This window comes from Martes martes (assembly GCF_963455335.1).
Source record: "Martes martes genome assembly, chromosome: 15".
NCBI lineage: Eukaryota > Metazoa > Chordata > Mammalia > Carnivora > Mustelidae > Martes > Martes martes.
This window is the reverse complement of record NC_137903.1, coordinates 28,217,184-28,237,782: the sequence shown is the minus strand read 5'-3', so window position 1 is coordinate 28,237,782 and position 20,599 is coordinate 28,217,184. Positions and strand designations below refer to the sequence as shown.

Here is a 20,599-nt window from a genome sequence, read left to right as displayed (position 1 = left end):
AAGAGGCTCCCTTGAGCCAACGGTTTTTTTGTTTTTTGTTTTTTGTTTTTTTCAGTGTTTGGGGTGGGGGAAAAGACTGGTTTAAAAAATCACTATTTCTGACCCAGACTTCTCTCCTTAAAGCCATCTATACCCATTCCCATTTCACTTCCTCTCTCCTAACAAGGTCTCTTATACCTGAAAGATCCATGAACTTAAAGTCCTATATCATGGCGTTTGTTCCCAGTGAGTTTGCTAACTTGCTGTTCCACTTTAGAAAATCCCCCTAACCTCAGTTTTCACATAAATGCGAAAAGATTCTTGCGGGAAAAGGTGCACTTTCCGTCCATACGACAGGAGGCGCTGTCTCTGGAGGCTTAACCCATTCCCCGCCCCCTTCCCGTTCCCGCCCGGCTCTGGTGCGCAGGCGCGGCTTCGCGGATTGGCCGCGCGCGGGAGCCGTCATTTAGTGGCGGGTCCCGGTCGCGGGGCTGGCGGGCTGAAAGGAAGAAAGATGGCGGCAGCGGCAGCGGGTGGTGCGGCCTCCGGGCTGCCCGGTCCAGTGGCACAAGGACTGAAGGAGGCGTTAGTGGATACGCTCACCGGGATCCTCTCCCCAGTGCAGGAGGTGCGAGCCGCTGCCGAGGAACAGATTAAGGTGCTCGAGGTGACAGAGGGTGAGTGAGGCGGGACCGTCACGAGGATGGGTCGGACCTGGGCCGGCCGTACTATCCGCTGGCCGCAGCTCCGGACCGGCCGGGGGCAAGGGGAGCCTGAGCCAGTGGAGATCTGGGCGCCGAGGCCCAGCAGGCAGGAGTGGGGTGGGAAGCCAGAGGACGATGTCCCCAGTGGCTGTGAAAGTCCGGGAGAGGGGAGGCGCGCCTGGAGGAGAGGGTCGGGGGAGGTGGAGTCTAGAAGGGGAGGGGGAGGGTGGAGACTAGAAAAGCTAGATGGAGCCTGGGATCTGCAGAGCACAGAGATGGAGCTAGACCTGCTGCTGTTGGAGGAAGTCGCGCGCTCTGGGAAACATTTTTGAGTTTAAACCAGGGTCTTTTGCTGTCCACTTTGCTAGCTTGGTTATACTGGGATAAGAGTAAGGGGAGTTACTAGAAGTGGTGAGAGGCCAGAGCCTTGAGAACGCGGTTGTCAAATTTTGGTACATATCAAACAAGTTTCTGCCTCTGAGTTGTAAGCCAAGCTGGTCGTTTTACCTATTAATGTTTTTCCAGAAATCAAATTAGTGCATATGCAGATGATTCACCTTCCTGATCTACTCCCCGTTAATTTTCAAAATAATTTTCACTTATCAAATACCTTTGTGTGCCTTTCTATTTGAAGGAACTGATCCTTTGTCTTTGACTCTTTGTCCCCGTACTCCTATTATATGCTTTAAAGTGATGGAGAAAAAAATAAACCATTGGTTTGAGATTGTCAATTTCCTGCTGAGTGGGCCTTTCACCAGGCCCAGTGTAGCCACTTTACAAAGAACAATTTGATCCTAAAACAGGAGGAGGGAAAATCTCTTGGTCTTTATGTAAGAAATATATTTGTCTGTCAGGGCTTCACTGGAAGAACTGCAAATCTTTAGAATTTCCCCCAGCTTAGCCACCTCTTAGAGACCTCTTCTGAGATAAGGAAAATTGACCATGGACTAACCAGTCACCCTCAAAACCTTAAGTTTGCTCTCCTACCAGGCTTAGGATTTTTACTGAAAAAGAACTTCGGACAAATCTCCCTTTAATTTTATGTTCTCTGGTAATATGAGATGCCTGTTGAAAATGAATTTCTTTCTGTTGAAAATACATTGAGATTTGGGATATAATAGGTTAAGGACCATTTTGAAGACCTAATTGTAATTGTCATTGTTCTGTAAAATGTCAGACACTACAATAGGAGCAGCCACTGGTTAGGAGAAAGCTATTTGAGAGCCATGCGTAGATTGATTGCAGTTATTATAGTCTCCCAGATAAAAAATTGTTATTCACATTGTCTCTGCCTCCCTTGGATATGAAGGAGGAAGAGTGACAAAGCAAAGGAACCTCATCACATTCAAGTTACTACTTGAATAAAGTTGAAGGTCTGATGCCTTCCCTGAATGATACCTAGTGTTCCTGGTGCCCTGATGTATGTCTGGCACCTTCCTATGAAAGGTGAACCCTGGTGTATGTTTTAATAGCTCCACTTGGGCTCTGATCCCTCTCTAGCCAATGCCATGGTCTCATCTGGGCATGGTCTATTATTGTATAAGCTTCTTGAGATCTTTTTGAAGTTCTAGTCTCTCATTTTCTTCATCTTTTGGGGTCTTGAAATCTAAAATTAAACAAAAGTGCAGAATTTTGCCTTTGATTTAGGCCGCTGACGGGAATAGACTGAAACACACACACCTTAACTTACTGGTAATGTGCCACCAGGCATGCTGTGCTACATGAAAAGGCTATAATACAGTGACCTGATATTGATGGTCTAGTACTAAGACGTATGACTCACAGGGTTAGGTTGTGACGTACAGAGTTGGGCCGGTCTCTCGAGTTGATTGCAGTGTCTTGGACCCTTTGGAGGCTATTTGCATTTTTAAATAATCCAGCTCCTTACGTTTATTTAAAAGTGATAAAAATTAAGCCCTTTTCAGTTACCTCTTTTTAGATGGAGGGTGATGATCCATTCCTTAGATGTAGTACCTTGCTTCTCTCCTTTTCTTTTCTTATGGCCTTTACTTTCTCTTCTCATGGCTCTTCATATGACCCAATTTACCATTGGGTCCAGAGCACCTCCTGTCTGTATTCTGTCTGAATCTCAAATGATTCCTTAACATAGTCACTAATTTCTTTTCGACTAGCCATTGCCTTCCTTTACATGAAAATATAGCACTTGGCTTCCCAGCCAGGATTTAGCCAACTATTTGTCCTGATGAAACTATGTTCCTATTACATTAGAACATCCTGCAGGCCAAGGTAGGAACCATTCTTGTAAATGAATGAACAGATCATTTTCCATTCCTTTGGAGTTGCTTCACATTTTAGTTTTATCCTAGTGGAAGAACCTTGCTTTTTGGTCCTTGGTCCTTTAGAACCTTGGTCCTAGAAAACACACGTCCTTAAAACTTCGAGTTAATGAGAAATCTGAGAGTTGGTGTTTATTAGTTGTGTTCTGCTAATCTTTTGATCTTTTTGGTTCCTGGGGCCCAATGTCAGGTGACAACCAAATCTGGTTGTTTCTAGTCCCTTTGTCCCCTCAAATTACCACACTGTCTTTGTGAGCCATTTATTATTGCCTCACATGGAAGACTGCTCCCAGTTGATCTTAAAGATTAACCAGTCTGCTCCCTTTGACAAAGAGCTGTACCACCATCCTTGGTTGCCAGGTCCTAGTGTTGGGGCTTAAGTGGAAGAATTTCTAATTTTGAGGCAAAGGACACAGATCATTTGTTAACCTTCTGTTAAATGGACAGACAAGAGAGGTTGACATGCTCTGACCAGATTCTTGGGAAGATGAGATTTTAAAAAGCATTTTATCCTAGAAAATTGAGTTTGCTGGAGCCCAGAGTACATTCTGGTCATTTAGTCAGCCAACTGATATTTTCCAAGAAATAATTAGTTATCATATTTTCCAGAATGGGAACCTGCTCTCTTAAGTCTAAGCCAAGGAAATGTATATATGTGAGAGGTCCATCTCTGATACTGGCTTGATTTCAAAAGGATCGAGATAACGTCAGCCTGGTGTCCTGTAATGATTCTCTTGAGTTCCTGTGCTTTCCATTTTCCTCAGTCACTTGGAATCTGAGGGAAACCCAACATACCTTTCTGAATAGAAACCCTATTAACAATGGTTCATTAGAGAAGGAGAAAGTGCCACAAACCACCTTCTTCAGACACACTCCCATCCAGAATTGAGAACCGTATTACTTGAAAGTCTGGAAGTGCCTCTGCTATTACAGTATTCCAGAAGAGAAATGGTACCCTTTCTTTTTTTCTTAGGAAGACAGATTTTGAGTTTGGCCAGCAGAGTTTGCAGGAATTGAGTTCTGCCTCAACAGAGTAAAAATAAAAGTCTTTTGATCTGTTAAAGCATTCTTCTCATTCTTGTTTTACTTAATAGAGAGGGTCATATCAAGCATTTTGTAAACATAGTAATTAAAAAAGATTGGAAAGGTTATGAACTGGTGGAGATCTCTTACATCAAAGTCTAATATTGCCTACGGAGCTTTTCTTTTTTGTCTGACTTATGAGATCATGACTTTTGAGAATATTTTTGGTGTATTTATGCTTTACTTTTTTATATCTTAGAATGGAGGTTGTCCTTCTGTCTCTACTTTCCTCTAAGAGCAGCATCACCCAAGTGGTAGAATGAGTTGCTTTCATTCATAAGCTCTAATTCTCCAAGCCAGCATAGCAGACTTTCTTCTGTAACCAAATTTAGACCCTAGGTCATTTTCTTCTTTTAGTTATTTCTTTCCATCTGTTGGAACTGAAGATATTTTTCCCCCACCATTTGGCTTTAACTTAGTCTTTTCTGTCTTTTTCCCAGCAGATACATCACATAAAATACTTTTTTCCATCACCATTATATTGAACTGGGGAAGGGGGGGAATAACCTCTCCCTCACTTTTCCTGGCATTCAGATGCTGCCCAGATATCTGTGTTGATTCCCCCATCTTAGATGCCTAGAGAGATGTTCCTGCTAGCTGGAAGTTTGCTTTCTGGTTCTCATGGGCACTTTTCTGGCTCTCTTACAGTATAGCGTAAGCACTGTCACCTGCGAAGGGAGCCCCTCAAGGATCCAGACGCACTCCTGGGCATGTGGCGGGCACTGAGCCGAGCGGAAGGCGGCCACGCTCGGAAAAAGGCCAGTGGTGGAGTTTTCTTTTTCCTTTCAGCTGTGGTTTTGTGGTGCTTACCAACCCCCATGAGAAAAGGGGGGCTCTCCAGAGCTTTACTGAGAACACCTCCTTTCCCAACCAAACTCTATTCACAGTTCTTCCTAGTAGTAGCTTCCCTGACTATCAAAGCACTACCAAGTCTCATGTCTCTTTAGTAGACCCTTAAAACCAATAGCATATGTTTCTTAACTTTATCCTTTATCCTCCATGCTCTCCTTTGGATCTTCCCTTCTAAGCCAAATTTTCGACAGATAATGTTTTTGCAAGGTGGGGTGAAAGGGGAACAAGGATAATGAGAGAGCAGAACAAAAGCCTAAAACACCAGAGAATGAGTTAAGGGAGGAGGGCAAAAGCTTTCTTAGAAAGGATGTCAGAGGATACCATTTGGGGCTGGATAAAAGTACTCAAGAATCTACAGTCAGGGTTAAAACCCAGATTGACAGAATGGGTCTATCTTAACTTCACCTTGGGAAAAGGAACTAGAAAAATTAAATCTAACAAAAACAGCATTGGAAAGCTAACTTCATACAACTCATTTGAATGGTCCCCCTTTGGCTTAATTGATTGTAGATTGAATCTTAGTTTTAATCTGAATTGTCCTTTCCAAGCAAGACAAAATAAAACAGCTCTGTATGTCTGTGTCTGTTGTACTTTTCTGCCTTAATCATTCCAAAGCAAGTTACTCAGCTGTTCTTTCTAATGCTTTCTAAAGAAATTATGTTAAAGACACCAATCAGCAAAACTGGAAATCCCCCAATACACAAAAGTAAAGTAAAAGTACCTTTTCTTTACAGATACACTTAGTTGTATTTCTTCAAAAAAATGTATGGTCTCTGTTAAGTAAGTATCTGTGAATAGAATTTTTACTACTTAGCAGAAATCAGCACTGGATAGGAACAGCATTATTGATGGTTTAAAACAAGTCAGAGAACTTGAGGATTTTTTTCTGGATTTTCCTTCTGTGTGTTAGTTTTAAAGCACAGAGTTCACCCATCACCACACCACCACTATCATTCCTTGTAAACAATTCTTCATATAGATTCTAAATAAACTTAAGTTTTATGGTATGAAACTCTTCTTCTGTGGTGCCTGATACCCCTGTAGTTCTAATGGGTATGTAGTCTAGGCAGAATAAATTGCATTAAATAAATAAGAATTAGATTTTCTCTCACATCCCCTTAAAACCTAATGCAGGTGAGTTCTTGGTCTTCGAAATTTTGCAATTTCCAAACCAGAGCTGATCATGTGGCCACTGGTTTTGAAACTCTGGGAGCCTGTAGAAAAGAAAATCTATTGTTTATCCAGCCTCTTTTTAAAATTTGTCTTTAGTTAATGGCGATTATATTATCAGATCTGAAGATTTTCTTTCTCATTAATGCTTTTGAGCAGAGTGTCATATTACTTGAACTTTCAAGCCTCTTCTTTCCTATGTGAAGGAAATAAACTTTCAGAGAAATCCATCTTATAATGCTTATTGTAGGTACAGACCCCATAGTTGACTCAGGTTTCTTGGTCCCACATGGGTCTTCATCTTCTGATAGCCTCTTACTCTCACCATCCCTTGCAATCTCAGCAGAATATGAAGCAAAGTGATTAGTGGAAATTGGGGTGTGATCTTTGATGATATCAATCGTAGACAAGATTGGTTTAAAGCTTGTGTTAGAGTGGAGCTCCTAGCTATTGTGATCATTACCAGAGTACTACCTCCTCTGGCACTGGTATGAAAAAAAGTGTATTCTCACTCAGCTTTTCTTTAAAGAGAGCAGACTTGATGTTCTCAGGTTAAATGAGAAAGGACCCTCCGAATGTGACAGGACCTGTGTGTAGAGTTTGCTTGGTCTTCATGCTTTAACAGTTCTTCTAATTGATGCCAGTGTCGACTGATGGGAAGTGGGTGGTTCTTTTTCCCTTCTGTGAGCCTTAGTGTTACCTTACAACAGTATCTGTGCTTTCGTTGGAAAGGTGATTATTCAGGGACACCTGGGTGGCTCAGTGGGTTAAAGCCCCTGTCTTCGGCTCAGGTTGTGATCCGGGGGTCCTGGGATCATGCCCCATATCGGCTCTCTGCTCAGCGGGGAGCCTGCTTCCCCCTCTCTCTCCCTCTGCCTGCCTCTCTGCCTATTTGTGATCTCTGTCAAATAAATAAATAAAATCTTAAAAAAAAAAAGGGTAATTATTCAGATTTGTTTAAGCTTTATAGCCATGCCTTAAGTTTCAAACCTTCTCAGAAACTCTGATTTTTATACCTCAGTATCTTTCACATCATATGACTAAAAATTTTGTTCATCTTGATCCCATTTTAGTTTGTCCCTTTAATAATGATCATAAATTATACTCTTGCCAGGAACATTAAAACCCATATCACAGTGGTCCATGCAAAAATTGAAATAAGTACTTAAAAAGAAAATACTGTATGGCCCATGTAATATTTTTTTTTAAGGTTTTATTTATTTATTTGACAGACAGAGATCACAAGGAGTCAGAGAGGCAGGCACAGAGAGAGGAAGGGAAGCAGGCTCCCTGCCGGCAGAGAGCCCGATGCAGGGCTTGATCCCAGGACTCTGGGATCATGACCTGAGCTGAAGGTAGAGGCTTTAACCCACTGAGCCACCCAGGCGCCCCTGGCCCATGTAATTTATGAATACATATGGATCATCCTGAAAGGTATTGCAGAATTGTCACAGAATTGATTGACTGTATCCAAGGAAGGATAAACTTGGGTAGACAGTGACTTCTCAACAGACTTAGGGCTATAAAGTTAACATCTATCATCACATGAAGTATCTGAAGTCAAAGGAAGTGGGGGTGGGTACCTTTATAAATGCTCTTTCTCCTTTAATTGAATTTCACACATGCATTTTAGAGAGCTTTTTTCCATTAAACTTGAACATTGGTTGGTATCCCGGAGGTCTTCCAGAATTACATCATACTCATAAGTGTTTTAGTTCATTCTGAAAGTTAACTTCCATATCCTTGGGTTGTAGACACCTACTGTTTTTTCTGTTGATTTATAAAAGACTTAACCAGAGTCTGGGCTAGCCAAACTAATCCCAAGAATTAGAATGGATTTCAGTATTTTTAGAGGTGATTGTACAGGTTTAAAGTGTTTGCTTGTGATTTAATCACTTAACTAAATGCTTTGGAAAGATTGTGACTTCTTTTGTGGTGCTCTTGCAAAAATTCTTCTTTCCTGGGTGAAAAGATAGGTACCATAAGATTATATCAAAAACTGCAGTTTAGGGGTGATTGGGTGGCTCAGTCAGTTAAGTGTCCAGCTCTTGATTTCGTCTCATTTCATGATCTTACAGGTTACAAAATCACGCCTCATGTGGGGCTCCCTGCTCAGCAGGGAGTCTGCTGGGATTTTCTCTCTCCCTCTCCCTTTGCCACCCCCCTCCCCCGCTCATGCTCTCTTTCTGTCTCTAAATAAATAATAAAATTAAAAAAAAAAAATCAGGCGCCTGGGTGGCTCAGTCATTAGGCATCTGCCCTCGGCTCGGGTCATGATCCCAGACATTGGGCTTCCTGCTCTACAGGAAACCTGCTTTCCCTCTCCCACTCCCCCTGCTTATGTTCCTGCTCTAGCTGTTTCTCTCTCTGTCAAATAAATAAAATCTTCAACCAAAAAAAAATTTTTTTTAACTGCAGCTTAAAATAAGGGTATAATAAAAATGAGTTAAGAGTCTAGGGGCACCTGGCTGGCTCAGTGGGTTAAAACCTCTACCTTTGGCTCAGGTCATGATCCCAGGGTCCTGGGATTGAGCCCCACATCAGGCTCTCTGCTCAGCAGGGAGCCTGCTTCTCTTCACCTCTCTCTCTGCCTGCCTCTCTGCCTACTTGTGATCTCTGTCTGTCAAATAAATAAATAAAATCTTAAAAAAAAAGAGTCTAAAGATTTGGTAAAGAGGCAGGGCATAAAATCCAATAGTCAATAGCCTTCATATAAACAAACGATAAAAGGCTAGAGGACATAATGGTGTTTTTTTTTTAAAGTCCATTTACAATAGCAACAAAGAAGATTACATACTTAGGGATAAAATTAACAGGAAATGTACAAGAACCTATTGGGGGAAACTATTTAAACATTCCTGAAAGACTTAAAAAGTAGACTTGAGGGCACCTAGGTGACTCAGTTGGTTAAGCGACTGCCTTTGGCTCAGGCCATGATCCCGGAGTCCTGAAATCGTCACATTGGGCTCCCTGCTCAGCTGGTAGCATGCTTCTCCTTCTCCTCCCTGCTCCTGCCTTCTCTCACTATCTCTCTCTCTCTCTCCCTCCAATAAATAAATAAAATCTTTAACAAAATAACATTTTTTTAAAAATAGAGTTGAATATAACTGCTTAGTGGATATGCGTTTTATTTTAGGATGATGGAAATGTTTTGGAATTAGGTAGAGGTGGTGGTTGTACAGCATTGTGAATGATACTGAATGCCACTGAATTTTTCATTTTAAAATGGTTAATTTTATATGAATTTTACCTCAATTGAAAAATTATCTTTCAGAGATATATATTAAAGTATTTATAGAAAAATGGGGAAAAAAGTAGACTTGAACAAATGAAAAGACATATGCTATCCTTGGATAGAACAACTCAGCATTATAGAGGAGTATACAAGTTGATTCTAAATTTCACAGAAAAACAAACATGAAAGAATAGCTCCAAAAACACTGAGAGGGAAAACTTTGAGGAGGGACTGGTTTTACCAGACATTAAAATATTATATAAAGCCTCTATAATTAAAACAAACAGCATGGCACTTGTGCATGAGTATACAAGTAAAACTGTGGAATAGAATAGAAATAGACACAAGTAACTACAGAAATTTAGTATAGATAAAGGTAGCATCTCAAATCATTGGGGTAAAGATGGACTTTTTTTTTTAATTATTAACATATAATGTGTTATTTTCCCCAGGGGTACAGGTCTGAATCATCAGTCTTACATAATTTACAGCACTCACCATAGCAGATACCCTTCCCAATGTCCATAACCCAGCCACCCTATCCCTCCCCTCCCACCCCCCAGCACCCCTCAGTTTGTTTCCTGGGATTACGGTTTGTCTCCCTCCCCGGTCCCATCTTGTTTCATTTTTTTCCTTCCCTACCCCCCACGGCTCCCCACCCTGCCTCTCTAGTTCGTCATATCAGAGAGATCATGTGGTAATTGTCTTTCTCTGACTGACTTATTTCCCTTAGCATAATACCCTCTAGTTCATCCACGTCATTGCAGATGGCAAGATTTCGGTTTTTTAATGGCTGCATAGTATTCCATTGTGTATATATACTGCATCTTCTTTATCCATTAAGATGGGCTTTTTATTTTTATTTTTTTTTAAGATTTATTTATTTATTTGACAGGGAGAGAGCGATCACAAGTAGGCAGAGAGGCAGACAGAGAGAGAGGGGAAGGGAAGCAGGCTCCCTGCTGAGCAGAGAGCCCAATTCGGAGCTTGATCCCAGGACCCTGGGATCATTACCTGAGCTGAAGGCAGAGGTTTTAACCCACTGAGCCACCCAGGCGCCCCAAGATGGACTTTTTAATAAAGGGTACTGGGACAACTGGGGTAGCTATTTAGAATTAGATTAGTATTTCGTACCATACAGAAAGTAAATTCCAAATGGAATAGGAATCTAAATACTTAAAAAATGAAGCCGTATACGTTTTGGAAGGAGATATGGATGAATTTTTCTTTAACCTTGGCATAAGGAAAGGCTTTTTGACTATGACACAAAATTCAGAGGCTATAATAAAAGATTGATAAATTTGACTACATAAAATATTTTCATTTGCATGACAACCACCATATAGAAGTCAAAAGACAGCTGAAAAACTGGGAGAAATGTTTCACAACATATACACAGACAAAAGGATAATATTCTTTTTTTTTTTTAAAGGTTTTATTTATTTATTTATTTATTTATTTAACAGACAGAGATCACAAGTAGGTAGAGAGGCAGGCAGAGAGAGAGGAGGAAGCAGGCTCCCTGCTGAGCAGAGAGCCCGATGTGGGACTCGATCCCAGCACCCTGAGATCATGACCTGAGCTGAAGGCAGAGGCCCAACCCACTGAGCCATCCAGGTGCCCAAGGATAATATTCTTAGTATAAAAAGAACTTTTATAAAATTGTAGGCTCTGGAAAAAAAAACAAACCTAAGGACTGTGTTTCCCTGTCTTTATCTGGGAAAGAAGAATGGGATGGGGATGCTGTCTAGGAGGATGGGGTTAGGAGGGAGCAGCCTAGACCACCTATGGCTAGCAGGGAAGGGCTTGGCCTGAAAATCAAGGTGTTAAGGGATGGCAGATGGGATTGACAAGGACCTGACATGCAGCTGTGTAGTACCTGGAGTCAGTAGCACCTACAGACAGATCCTGGATGCTGCTCCGCATTGCTCACTGGATTCCTGGAATGGGGGAGGTGGTGAGCTGAGAGGTCTCAGGAGGCAGGAACCACTTCTTGAACAGGCCTCCCAGGACTCAAAGTGGAGATGGTGGTTGGGGACAGCCAACCTGAGCCCCTGACCCTTCCTGCCATGGAACCTGCTGCCCACCTAGGTAGGCTCCTGGCCAACTTAAGCTGGAGAAGGCGCTAGAGCAGTCCCACCAGCTCCCAACTTCCCCTGCCAGCATGTCACAACACTACCGCTCTCTGAAGCCACCAAGTGAGCCTGAATGTGAAGTTCTCCTTTTCGGAGCAAGAGAACAGGAGGCCACTGAAGCAGAAATTGACTTAGAGGCAGCCATGGAAGAAGCAGGGGTGGTGTGGTACCTGGGGCCTAAACTAGGCCTGTCTCCCAGGGCAGAGTCTCCAATACCTGGAACACTTGTGCCTAGTGCTAGAGCAGATGGCAAGGCTCTAGCACCTCTGCGTGCAGCTGCAGACCCAGAGGCCCCCAGGGGATTGTGAAGCGGAGGGGGGAAGGAGACAGCCCTGCCCTTCATCTCCACCTTCTTGTGCCCCAGGCAGTGGGGTGCACCAACTGCTCAGCCGCACACTGGAGACAGCTTCCTAACCCTGAATTTAGGGGTGCCTAGTGCCAACCCTCCCAGGCTGTTAGAGGACCCTGCAGAGCCAGCTTATATCTTTCCATCCTTCCAGGGACACAAGCAGAATCTCTCCTCCTGGAACAAGGTCAAGGTCCTGTTCAACTGGATCCATTTGAGGAGCCTGAGATACCTTGAATCCCCTGCCCCTCCTGATGGCCCTGCCCCAAGGAGTGAGTCAAAGGGTATCCCTAAAAGACCACTATACCAGCCCCTCTGGAAGACCTTTATGCCATCATTTGTGCTTAAGAAGCAACAAGCAAAAACCTTTCTGTATGCTGAGACTGGTACAGGGACTTCACGAGGGGTAGGGGGTTGTTCGGTGAAGTCTTCTTCCTCTCCCTTTACACTGTTGCTGCTTCAGGGCACTGCCAGGAAGAGCTGCTGATGCTCACTCTTCTCTCTGAGGAGAGGGCTGGATTTTTCTCCTCTGGGCAGACTAGCAGAGGAGCCCTGGTTCCCTGAGAGGCCCAGGGTATGGATGGCAGCCCCCAGAAATCCCTAGGCGTAGACAGTGTGAACTAACTTATTTATCTGGAGTCCATGGAGTGTGTTTAGTATGGTTATCTGTTGGGGCCTAGCATATCACAGATGCGTGTTTATGCAAAAATGATACCTGTATCTCTGTGAGTCTGCCACTCTTGTGAACTGGCTGGATCCAACCATCTTTCTGAATTGTGCACTCAGAGGGTTGGTCTTCTAGGGGAGGTAACTGGAAAGATAGCAAATTAAAAAAAATCTTTAAAAAAAAATGAGACCCAGATTTATCAATGGCAGAGAAGAAGTTATACCAGGAAAAGAAGAAAATTCATTGAACTTTGAGGCATTGGATTGGCATCTGAGGTGTCAGTATATGGATGGATGGATGGATAGGCATACCTTCCCACGCATAAATATATTTCCTTGTGCTGTTCTTTGAAAGGGCTTAGGAGCAGTGATACCTCAGTAGCAACGAGCATACCTAGCATCCAGATCTGGTTTTGAAATAGCATTTTCCAATAAAATAAGCCCCAGGGATCCTTGGAGAAAAAGTTGATTCCAGGGCTTAGGCAGGGAAAATACAATATAAGCCTGGAATATCTTGTGATATCAGAAAAAAAGGCAGTGCTGTTAAAAGGATGAAAGTGTATAGACGTATATAGGAGCCAAATGAAAGGAGTGCCCATCGCCAAAGTAGAACAATTTGGGAAACAAAATAAATAATGATAGTACTAGATTAAAACTATAGAATAGGGCACCTGGGTAGCTCAGTTGGTTAAGCGACTGCCTTTACCTCAGGTCATGATCCTGGAGTCTGGGGATTGAGTCCTGCATCAAGCTCCCTGCTCAGCAGGGCGTCTGCTTCTCCCTCTGATCCTCCCCCTCTCATGCTCTCTCTCCCTCTCTCTCTCTCTCTCACTCACTGTCTCTCAAATAAATAAGTAAAAATCTTAAGGAAAAAAACTATAGAATAAAATAACATGAGTCTACCCTGGTATAAAGAAATAATTGGATAAAGAAAGAAGAGACAATTCTTCATTAGAAAAGAATAGCAATATATAAGAGTGAAGAGAATAAAATATAAAAATGCCATTGATAATCATTGCAGACAGGATCTACAGGTGGGTAGTAAAATCAGTGTCAAAGTTTAAAAAGAGGGGCACCTGGGTGGCTCAGCAGGTTAAAGCCTCTGCCTTCGGCTCAGGGTCATGATCTCAGGGTCCTGGGATCGAGCCCCGCATCGGGCTCTCTGCTCAGCGGGGAGCCTGCTTCCCCCTCTCCCTCTGTCTGCCTCTCTGCCTACTTATGATCTCTGTCTGCCAAATAAATAAATAAAAATCTTTTTTGTTTTGTTTAAAGATTTTATTTATTTGACAAAGATCACAAGTAGGCAGAGAAGAAGTCAGAGAGAGGGAGAAGCAGGCAGAGAGAGAGGGAAGCAGGCTCCCTGTCAAGCAGAGAGCCCGACGCGGGGCTCGATCCCAGCACCTGAGCCGAAGGCAGAGGCTTAATCCACTGAGCCACCCAGGCGCCCCAATAAATAAAAATCTTAAAAAAAAAAAAAAGTTTAAAAAGAAACAGGATATTAGCATAATTTCAAAGTATCTCTCTCAAGATTCTTATCAGTCGTAAAGGGAAAAACAGTACGTGTACAGTGAAGAAACCCAGTCGGCCCTACATTACTAAGTGATCATGGTTAACATTTCCAGTAATTTTTCAACGCTATGTATTCCCTGATAGGATATACATGCTGACACCGGGTCACTTTTCAGATATTTTTGCCAAAAATGAATAACCGCAATGTGGTCGTGAGGAAAGTAGGGTCAAATGCACATTGAGACACATTCTACAGAGTAACTGATCATTACTCATCAGAAGTGTTGTGGTCATAAAAGACAAGGAGAGAATGAGAGAATGTCATGCATTTGAGGAAACTGAAGATACATGACAACCAAGTACATTGTGGGATCTTGGATTGGATCCTGAAACAGAAAAGGGACAGTAAGGGCAAAAAACTGGTGAAATTCTGGGGCGCCTTGGTGGCTCAGTGGGTTAAAGCCTCTGCCTTCGGCTCAGGTCATGATCCCAAGGTGCTGGTATCGAGCCCTGCATCGGGCTTTCTGCTCGGCAGGGGGCCTGCTTCCTCCTCTCTCTCTGCCTGCCTCTCTGCCTACTTGTGATCTCTGTCTGTCAAATAAATAAATAAAATCTTCAAAAAAAACCAAAAACTGGTGAAATTCTAATCAAGTCTGTAGTTTACAGTATTATAGCCATGTTTCTTGGTTTTGATCATTGAACTACAGTTGTATAAGTTGTTAATATCAGAGGAATGTGGATAAAGAATATCCATTTTAAAAAAAAAAGAAGAATATCCATGAACTCCATATACTATGTACTATTTGTCACCTTTTCTTTAAGTCTAGGAATTATTTCACAATAAAACATTTTTTAAAAATGCATAGATAATGGGGCGCCTGGGTAGCTTGGTTCATTAAGCTTCTAACTCTTGTGCGCACTCTCTCTCGCTCTCTCTGACAAATAAATAAATAAAGCTTTAAAAAATTTAAATTAAAAAAGAAAATAACTTTAGTTACAGAGATAGGAAAGCCAAACAATGTACTCATTATGAGCAATAAAAATAATAACAGCACAATAACTGATTTTTTAGTGTGCTCATGGCAATAAAAATATAGCACAATATATGATTTTATTTTAGTCAAAGAATTTTTTTTTAAGATTTTTATTTATTTATTTGGCAGACAGAGATCATAAGTAGGCAGAGAGGCAGGCAGAGAGAGAGAGGAGGAAGCAGGCTCCCCACGGAGCAGAGAGCCCGATGCGGGGCTCGATCCCAGGACCCCGGGAGCACGACCCGAGCCGAAGGCAGAGGCCCCAACCCACTGAGCCACCCAGGCACCCAGTCAAAGAATTTTTAAAAGATTTTATTTATTTGCTCAACTAGCTGAGCCACCCAGGTGTCCCAGTTACAGAATTTTTATTTTTCTTATGGAAAGAACTTTTAAGATCTATTTTCTTAGCAACTTTTAAATATACAATACAGTATTATTAACGATAGCTGATATGTTGTACATTACTTCCCTGTGACTGACTTATTGTATAACTGGAAGTTTGTTCCTTTTAATTCCATCCATTTTGGCCCTCTACTCTCCACCCACACCCTCCCCCCCATCATCTCTGGCAACCACAGACACACACACACACCATTTTCTTTATCCATTCTTTAGTCAGTGAACATTTGGTTGGTTTCCATTATTTTGGCTCTTGTAAATAATGCTACAATGGACTTGGGGGTGCATATATCTTTTCAAGTTAGTGTTTTTGTTTCACCCAGAAGTGAAAATGCTGGATCATGTAGTTCTATTTCTAATTTTGGGGCCAACCTCCATACTGTCTTCCATAGTCGCTGTACCAATTTATAGTCCCACCAACAGTGCACCAAGGGTTCCTTTCTCTCCACATCCTCGCCAACACTTGTTATTTCTTGTCTTTTTGACAATATGATAGTATCCTAGCAGATGTAAGATGATACTTCATTGTGGTTTTGATTTGCATTTCCCTGGTAATCAGTGATGTTGAGCATCTTTTCATGTACCTGTGGGTCATCTGTATGTCTTCTTTGGAAAAATATCTGTTCAGATGCCCCACTCAGTTTTTAATTGGATTGTTCTTTTGTTGTTGGGCTGTCCATGTTCTTTATATACTGGATATTAACCCCTATCAGACACAGGATTACAAATATTTTCTCCTATTCAGTAGGTTGCCTTTTCATTTTGTTGATTCCCTTTGCTGTGCATCAGATTTTTAGATGTACAGGTATACTCTGGAAACATGTGGGGGTTCCAGACAACAGCAATAAAGTAGATATTGCAGTGAAGCAAGTCAAATGAATTTTTTGGATTCCCAGTGCATATAAAAGTTATGTTTATACTGTATTCTGTTAAAGTGTGCAGTAGCATTATGTCTGAAAAACAGTGTACATATCTTAATTAAAAATAGTTTATTGCTAAAAAGTGCTGATCATCATCTGAGCTTTTAGCAAGTCACAATCTTTTTGCTGGTAGAGGGTCTTGCCTTGATGTTGATGGCTGCTGACTGATCAGGGCAGTGGTTGCTGAGGGTTGGGGCAGCTATGGCAATTTCTTAAAATAAGACTACAGTAAAGTGTATCACATCAGTTGATTCTTCCTTTCCCAGATAATTGCACTGTACCATGCGATGCTGTCTGATAGTATTTTACCCACAGTAGAACTTCTTTCAAAATTGGAGCCAATCCTCTCAAACCCTGCCCACACTTTATTAACTCTGTATATTATTCTAAATCCTTCGTTGTCATCTCAGAAATCTTCACAGCATCTTTACCAGTAGATTCCATCTCAAGAATCCACTTTCTGGGGCGCCTGGGTGGCTCAGTCATTACATGTCTACCTTCAGCTCAGGTCATGATCTCAGGGTCCTGGGATCCGAGCCCTCCATCGGGCTCCCTGCTCAGCGGGAAGCCTGTTTCTCCCTCTCCCACTCACCCTGCTTGTGTTCCCTCTCTCACTGTCTCTCTCTGTCAAATAAATAAATAAAATCTTAAAAAAAAAAGAATCCACATTCTTTGTTCATCCATAAGAAGTAACCCCTCATCCAATAAAGTTTATCATGAGATTGTAGCATTCAGTCACATCTTTAAACTCCACTTCAGATTCTAGTTCTCACTGTTTTCACCACATCTGCAGTTACTTCCTCCCATGAAGTCTTGAGCCCTTCAAAGTCATCCATGAGAGTCGGAATCAACTTCTTCTAAACCCCTGTTAATGTTGATATTTTGATCTCTTCCATGAATCATGCATGTTCTTAATGGCATCTAGAATGATGAATCCTTTCCAGAAGCTTTGCGTTTTGCCCAGATTCATCACAGGAATCACTGTATGGCAGCTACAGCTTTACAAAATGTATTTTTTTTTTTAATAGATCTTTTTTATTTATTAGCAAGAGAAGGAGAGAGCATGAGTAGGGGGAGGGGCAGAAGGAGAAGCAGACTCCCTCTGAGCAGGGAGACCAATGTGGGGCATTGCCAGAGCCAAAGACAGACACTTAATTGACTGAGCCACCCAGGTACCCCTACAAAATGTGGAATGTACAAAATCTTAAAGTAATAAGATTCGAAAGTCAAAATTACTCTCCAATTCTTGCGCTACAAACTGGATGTTGTGTTAGCAGGCATGAAACATTAATTTCATTGGGCATCTCCACCAGAGCTCTTGGGTGACCAGGTGCATTGTCAGTGAGCAGTCGCATTTTGAAAGAAATCTTTTTTTTCTGAGCAATAGGTCTGAACTGTGTGCTTAAAATACTCAGTAAACCAAGTTATAAACAGATGTGCTGTCATCCAGGTTTTGTCGTTCCATTTATAGAACACAAGCAATGTAGATTTAGCGTAATTCTTAAGGGCTATAGGATTTTCAGAATAGTAAATGATCACTGGTTTCAGTTTAAAGTCACCAGCTACATGAGCCCCTAACAATCAAGCCAGCTTGTCCTGTGGAGCTTTGAAGCCAGGCACTGACTTCTCTCCAGATGAGAGAGTTCTAGATGCCATCTTCCAGTATGAGGCTGTTGTATCTACATTGACAGTCTGTTGTTGAGTGTAGCCCCCTCCATGAATGATCTTAGCTAGACCTTCTGGATCATTTGCTGCAGCTTCTCCATCAGCACTTGCTGCTTCGGCCTGCACTTTTATATCATGGAGATGGCTTCTTTCCTTAAACCTCATGACCCAGCCTCTGCTGCTTCAAGCTTTTCTTCTGCAGCTTCTTCATTTCTCTCAGCCATCATAAAATTGAAGAGTCAGGATCTTGTTTGGGTCAGGCTTTGGCTTTAGGGAATGTTATGGCTGGTTTGATCTGTCCGGACCACTAAAACTTTCTCCCTATCTATAGTAAGACTGTTTTGCGTTCTTACCATTTGTGTGTTCCCTAGAGTAGCACTTTTAATTTCATTCTAGAATTTAATCTTTGTATTCACAACTTGGCTAACTGGTGCAGGAGGCCTAGCTTTCAGCCTCTCTTGGTTTTGGACGCGGCTTCCTCACCAACCTCTCTAAAGTGTGAGACATGTACCTCTTCCTTTCACTTGAACACTTAGAAGTTATTGTATGGTTATTAATTAGCCTAATTTCAGTATCATTGTGTCTCAGGACTAGGGATGCCCAAAGAAAGGGAGAAAGAAGGGGAAACAGCCAGTTAGTAGAGCAGTCATAACATAGCATATTAAGTTCACTGTCTTAATATGGACACAGTTCATGTTGCTGCAAAACAGAACAGTAACATCAAAGATCACTGATCACAGATCACTATAACGAATGTAATAATTACGAAAAAGTTTAAAATATTGTGAGAATTACCAAAAGGTGACACAGAGACACAAAGTGAACAAATTCTGTTGAAAAAATGGCACTGGTAAACTTGCTAAACATAGGGTGGCCCCAGACCTTCACTTGGTAAAAAAAAACTCAGTAGCTACAAAGTATAGTAAAACAAGGGGCAATAAAACAAGGTATGCCTATAGTCACATATTTGTTTTTGCTTTTGTTGCCTTTGCTTTTGGTGTCAAATCCAGAAAACATTGCTAAGACTGATGTCAGGGGATTTACCACCTATGTTTTCTTCTAGAAGTTTTATGGCTTCAGGTTTTTTTGTTTGTTTGTTTGTTTTTAAGATTTTATTTACTATTTATTTATTTGTCCGAGAGAGAGAGAGAGAGAGAGAGAGAGAGCGTGCGTGCACACAAGCAGGCAGAGTGGCAGGCAGATGCTAGAGAGAGAAGCAGGCTCCCTGCCAACAAGGAGCCTGATGCAGGACTCAATCCCAGAACCCTGGGATCATGACCTGAGCTGAAGCATCGGCTCCTCTGTCATAAATTAATTGACTATAGGTTTATTTCGGGACTCTCTTCTGTTCCATTAATCTATTACCTTTATGCCAGTTACTTATAGTTTTGATTACTATAGCTTTGTGAGTTAATTTGAAATCAGGGATGCCTCCTGCATTGTTCTTGCTCAGTATTGCTTTGGCTATTTGGAGTTTCTCATGGTTACAAAATTAAGGATTGTTTGTTCTATTTCTATGAATGCCATTGGAGGTTTTTTTTCTAAGATTTTATTTATTTATTTGACAGACAGAGATCACAAGTAAGCAGAGAGGCAGGCAGGCAGAGAGAAAGGAGGAAGCAGGCTCCCCGCCGAGCAGAGAGCCCGATGTGGGGCTCGATCCCAGGACCCTGAGATCATGACCTGAGCCGAAGGCAGAGGCTTTAACCCACTGAACCACCCAGGCACCCCTGCCATTGGAGTTTTGAAACGGATTGCCACAATAACTGATTTTTAAAGTTTTTACTCTGTGCCATGTATTGTTCTCACAGGATTGCTTGGTAACTTGATACTGTTGTCCTTATTTTGTAGATGAGGAAATGGGGGCTTAGAAAATATAACTTGCCTAAATTCGGACATAATCATTTCAGGATTTGAGTCTAAACATGCCTAATTCCAGAACCCATGCCCTTAACCTCACTGCTCTGTATCTCCTTCCGAAAGGGAATGATGCACCTGTTGTAACCTGTTCACCTAATACACCCAAACACATCTGAAAACCTACCATTCGTTCTCTCAAACAGTGCTGTCCAATAGAAATATAATGTCAGTCACATGTGAGATTTTAAATTTTCTAAGAGCTGCATTGAAAAGGTAAAAAATAGGTAAAAATAATTTTAAAAACTGTATTCATTTAATCTAATGTGTGTAAAGTATTTCAATATGTAATCAGTGTTGCATTATTTTGTTTTCATACTAAGTTTGCAGGTTGGTGTGTATTTTACATTTATAACACATGTCAGTCCTCTTTAGCCACATTTCAAGTAATGTGTAGCCACTTGGAGATGATAGCTACTGTGTTGGATAGCACAGCCCTAGAATGTGAAGTGTGACAATTATGATGCACTTCTGGTCTTACATTCTTCTTCCTCATTTGACAATAGATGTCTTTGCAAGTGTAAATTAGATCTAATTTTTTAAAAAATTTTGTAGTAAAATACACTTAACATAAAATTTACCATTTTAATCATCTTTAAGTGCACACAGTTCAGTGGCATTTAATACATTCACATTGTTGTACAGCTGTCACCACCATCCATTCCCATAATTCTGTTCATCTCGTAAA

General features: G+C 41.6%; 1 protein-coding gene and 1 pseudogene across 2 annotated transcripts in view; both read left to right on the top strand.

Annotated features, from left to right (window-relative positions):
* The first annotated feature begins 414 nt into the window (after positions 1 to 414).
* Positions 415 to 20,599, top strand: part of IPO9 (importin 9) — a 55,987-nt gene continuing 35,802 nt past the window's right edge. Inside the window, exon 1 of the mRNA XM_080824316.1 lies at positions 415 to 656. Within this exon, the coding sequence (XP_080680442.1) occupies positions 494 to 656 (163 nt within the window). The 5' untranslated portion in view covers positions 415 to 493. The remainder of the gene's footprint in view (positions 657 to 20,599) is intronic.
* On the top strand, positions 11,154 to 12,288 carry LOC308355556 (uncharacterized protein C8orf58-like; annotated as a pseudogene). Its single transcript has one exon. The product of its transcript is annotated as an uncharacterized protein C8orf58-like (transcript).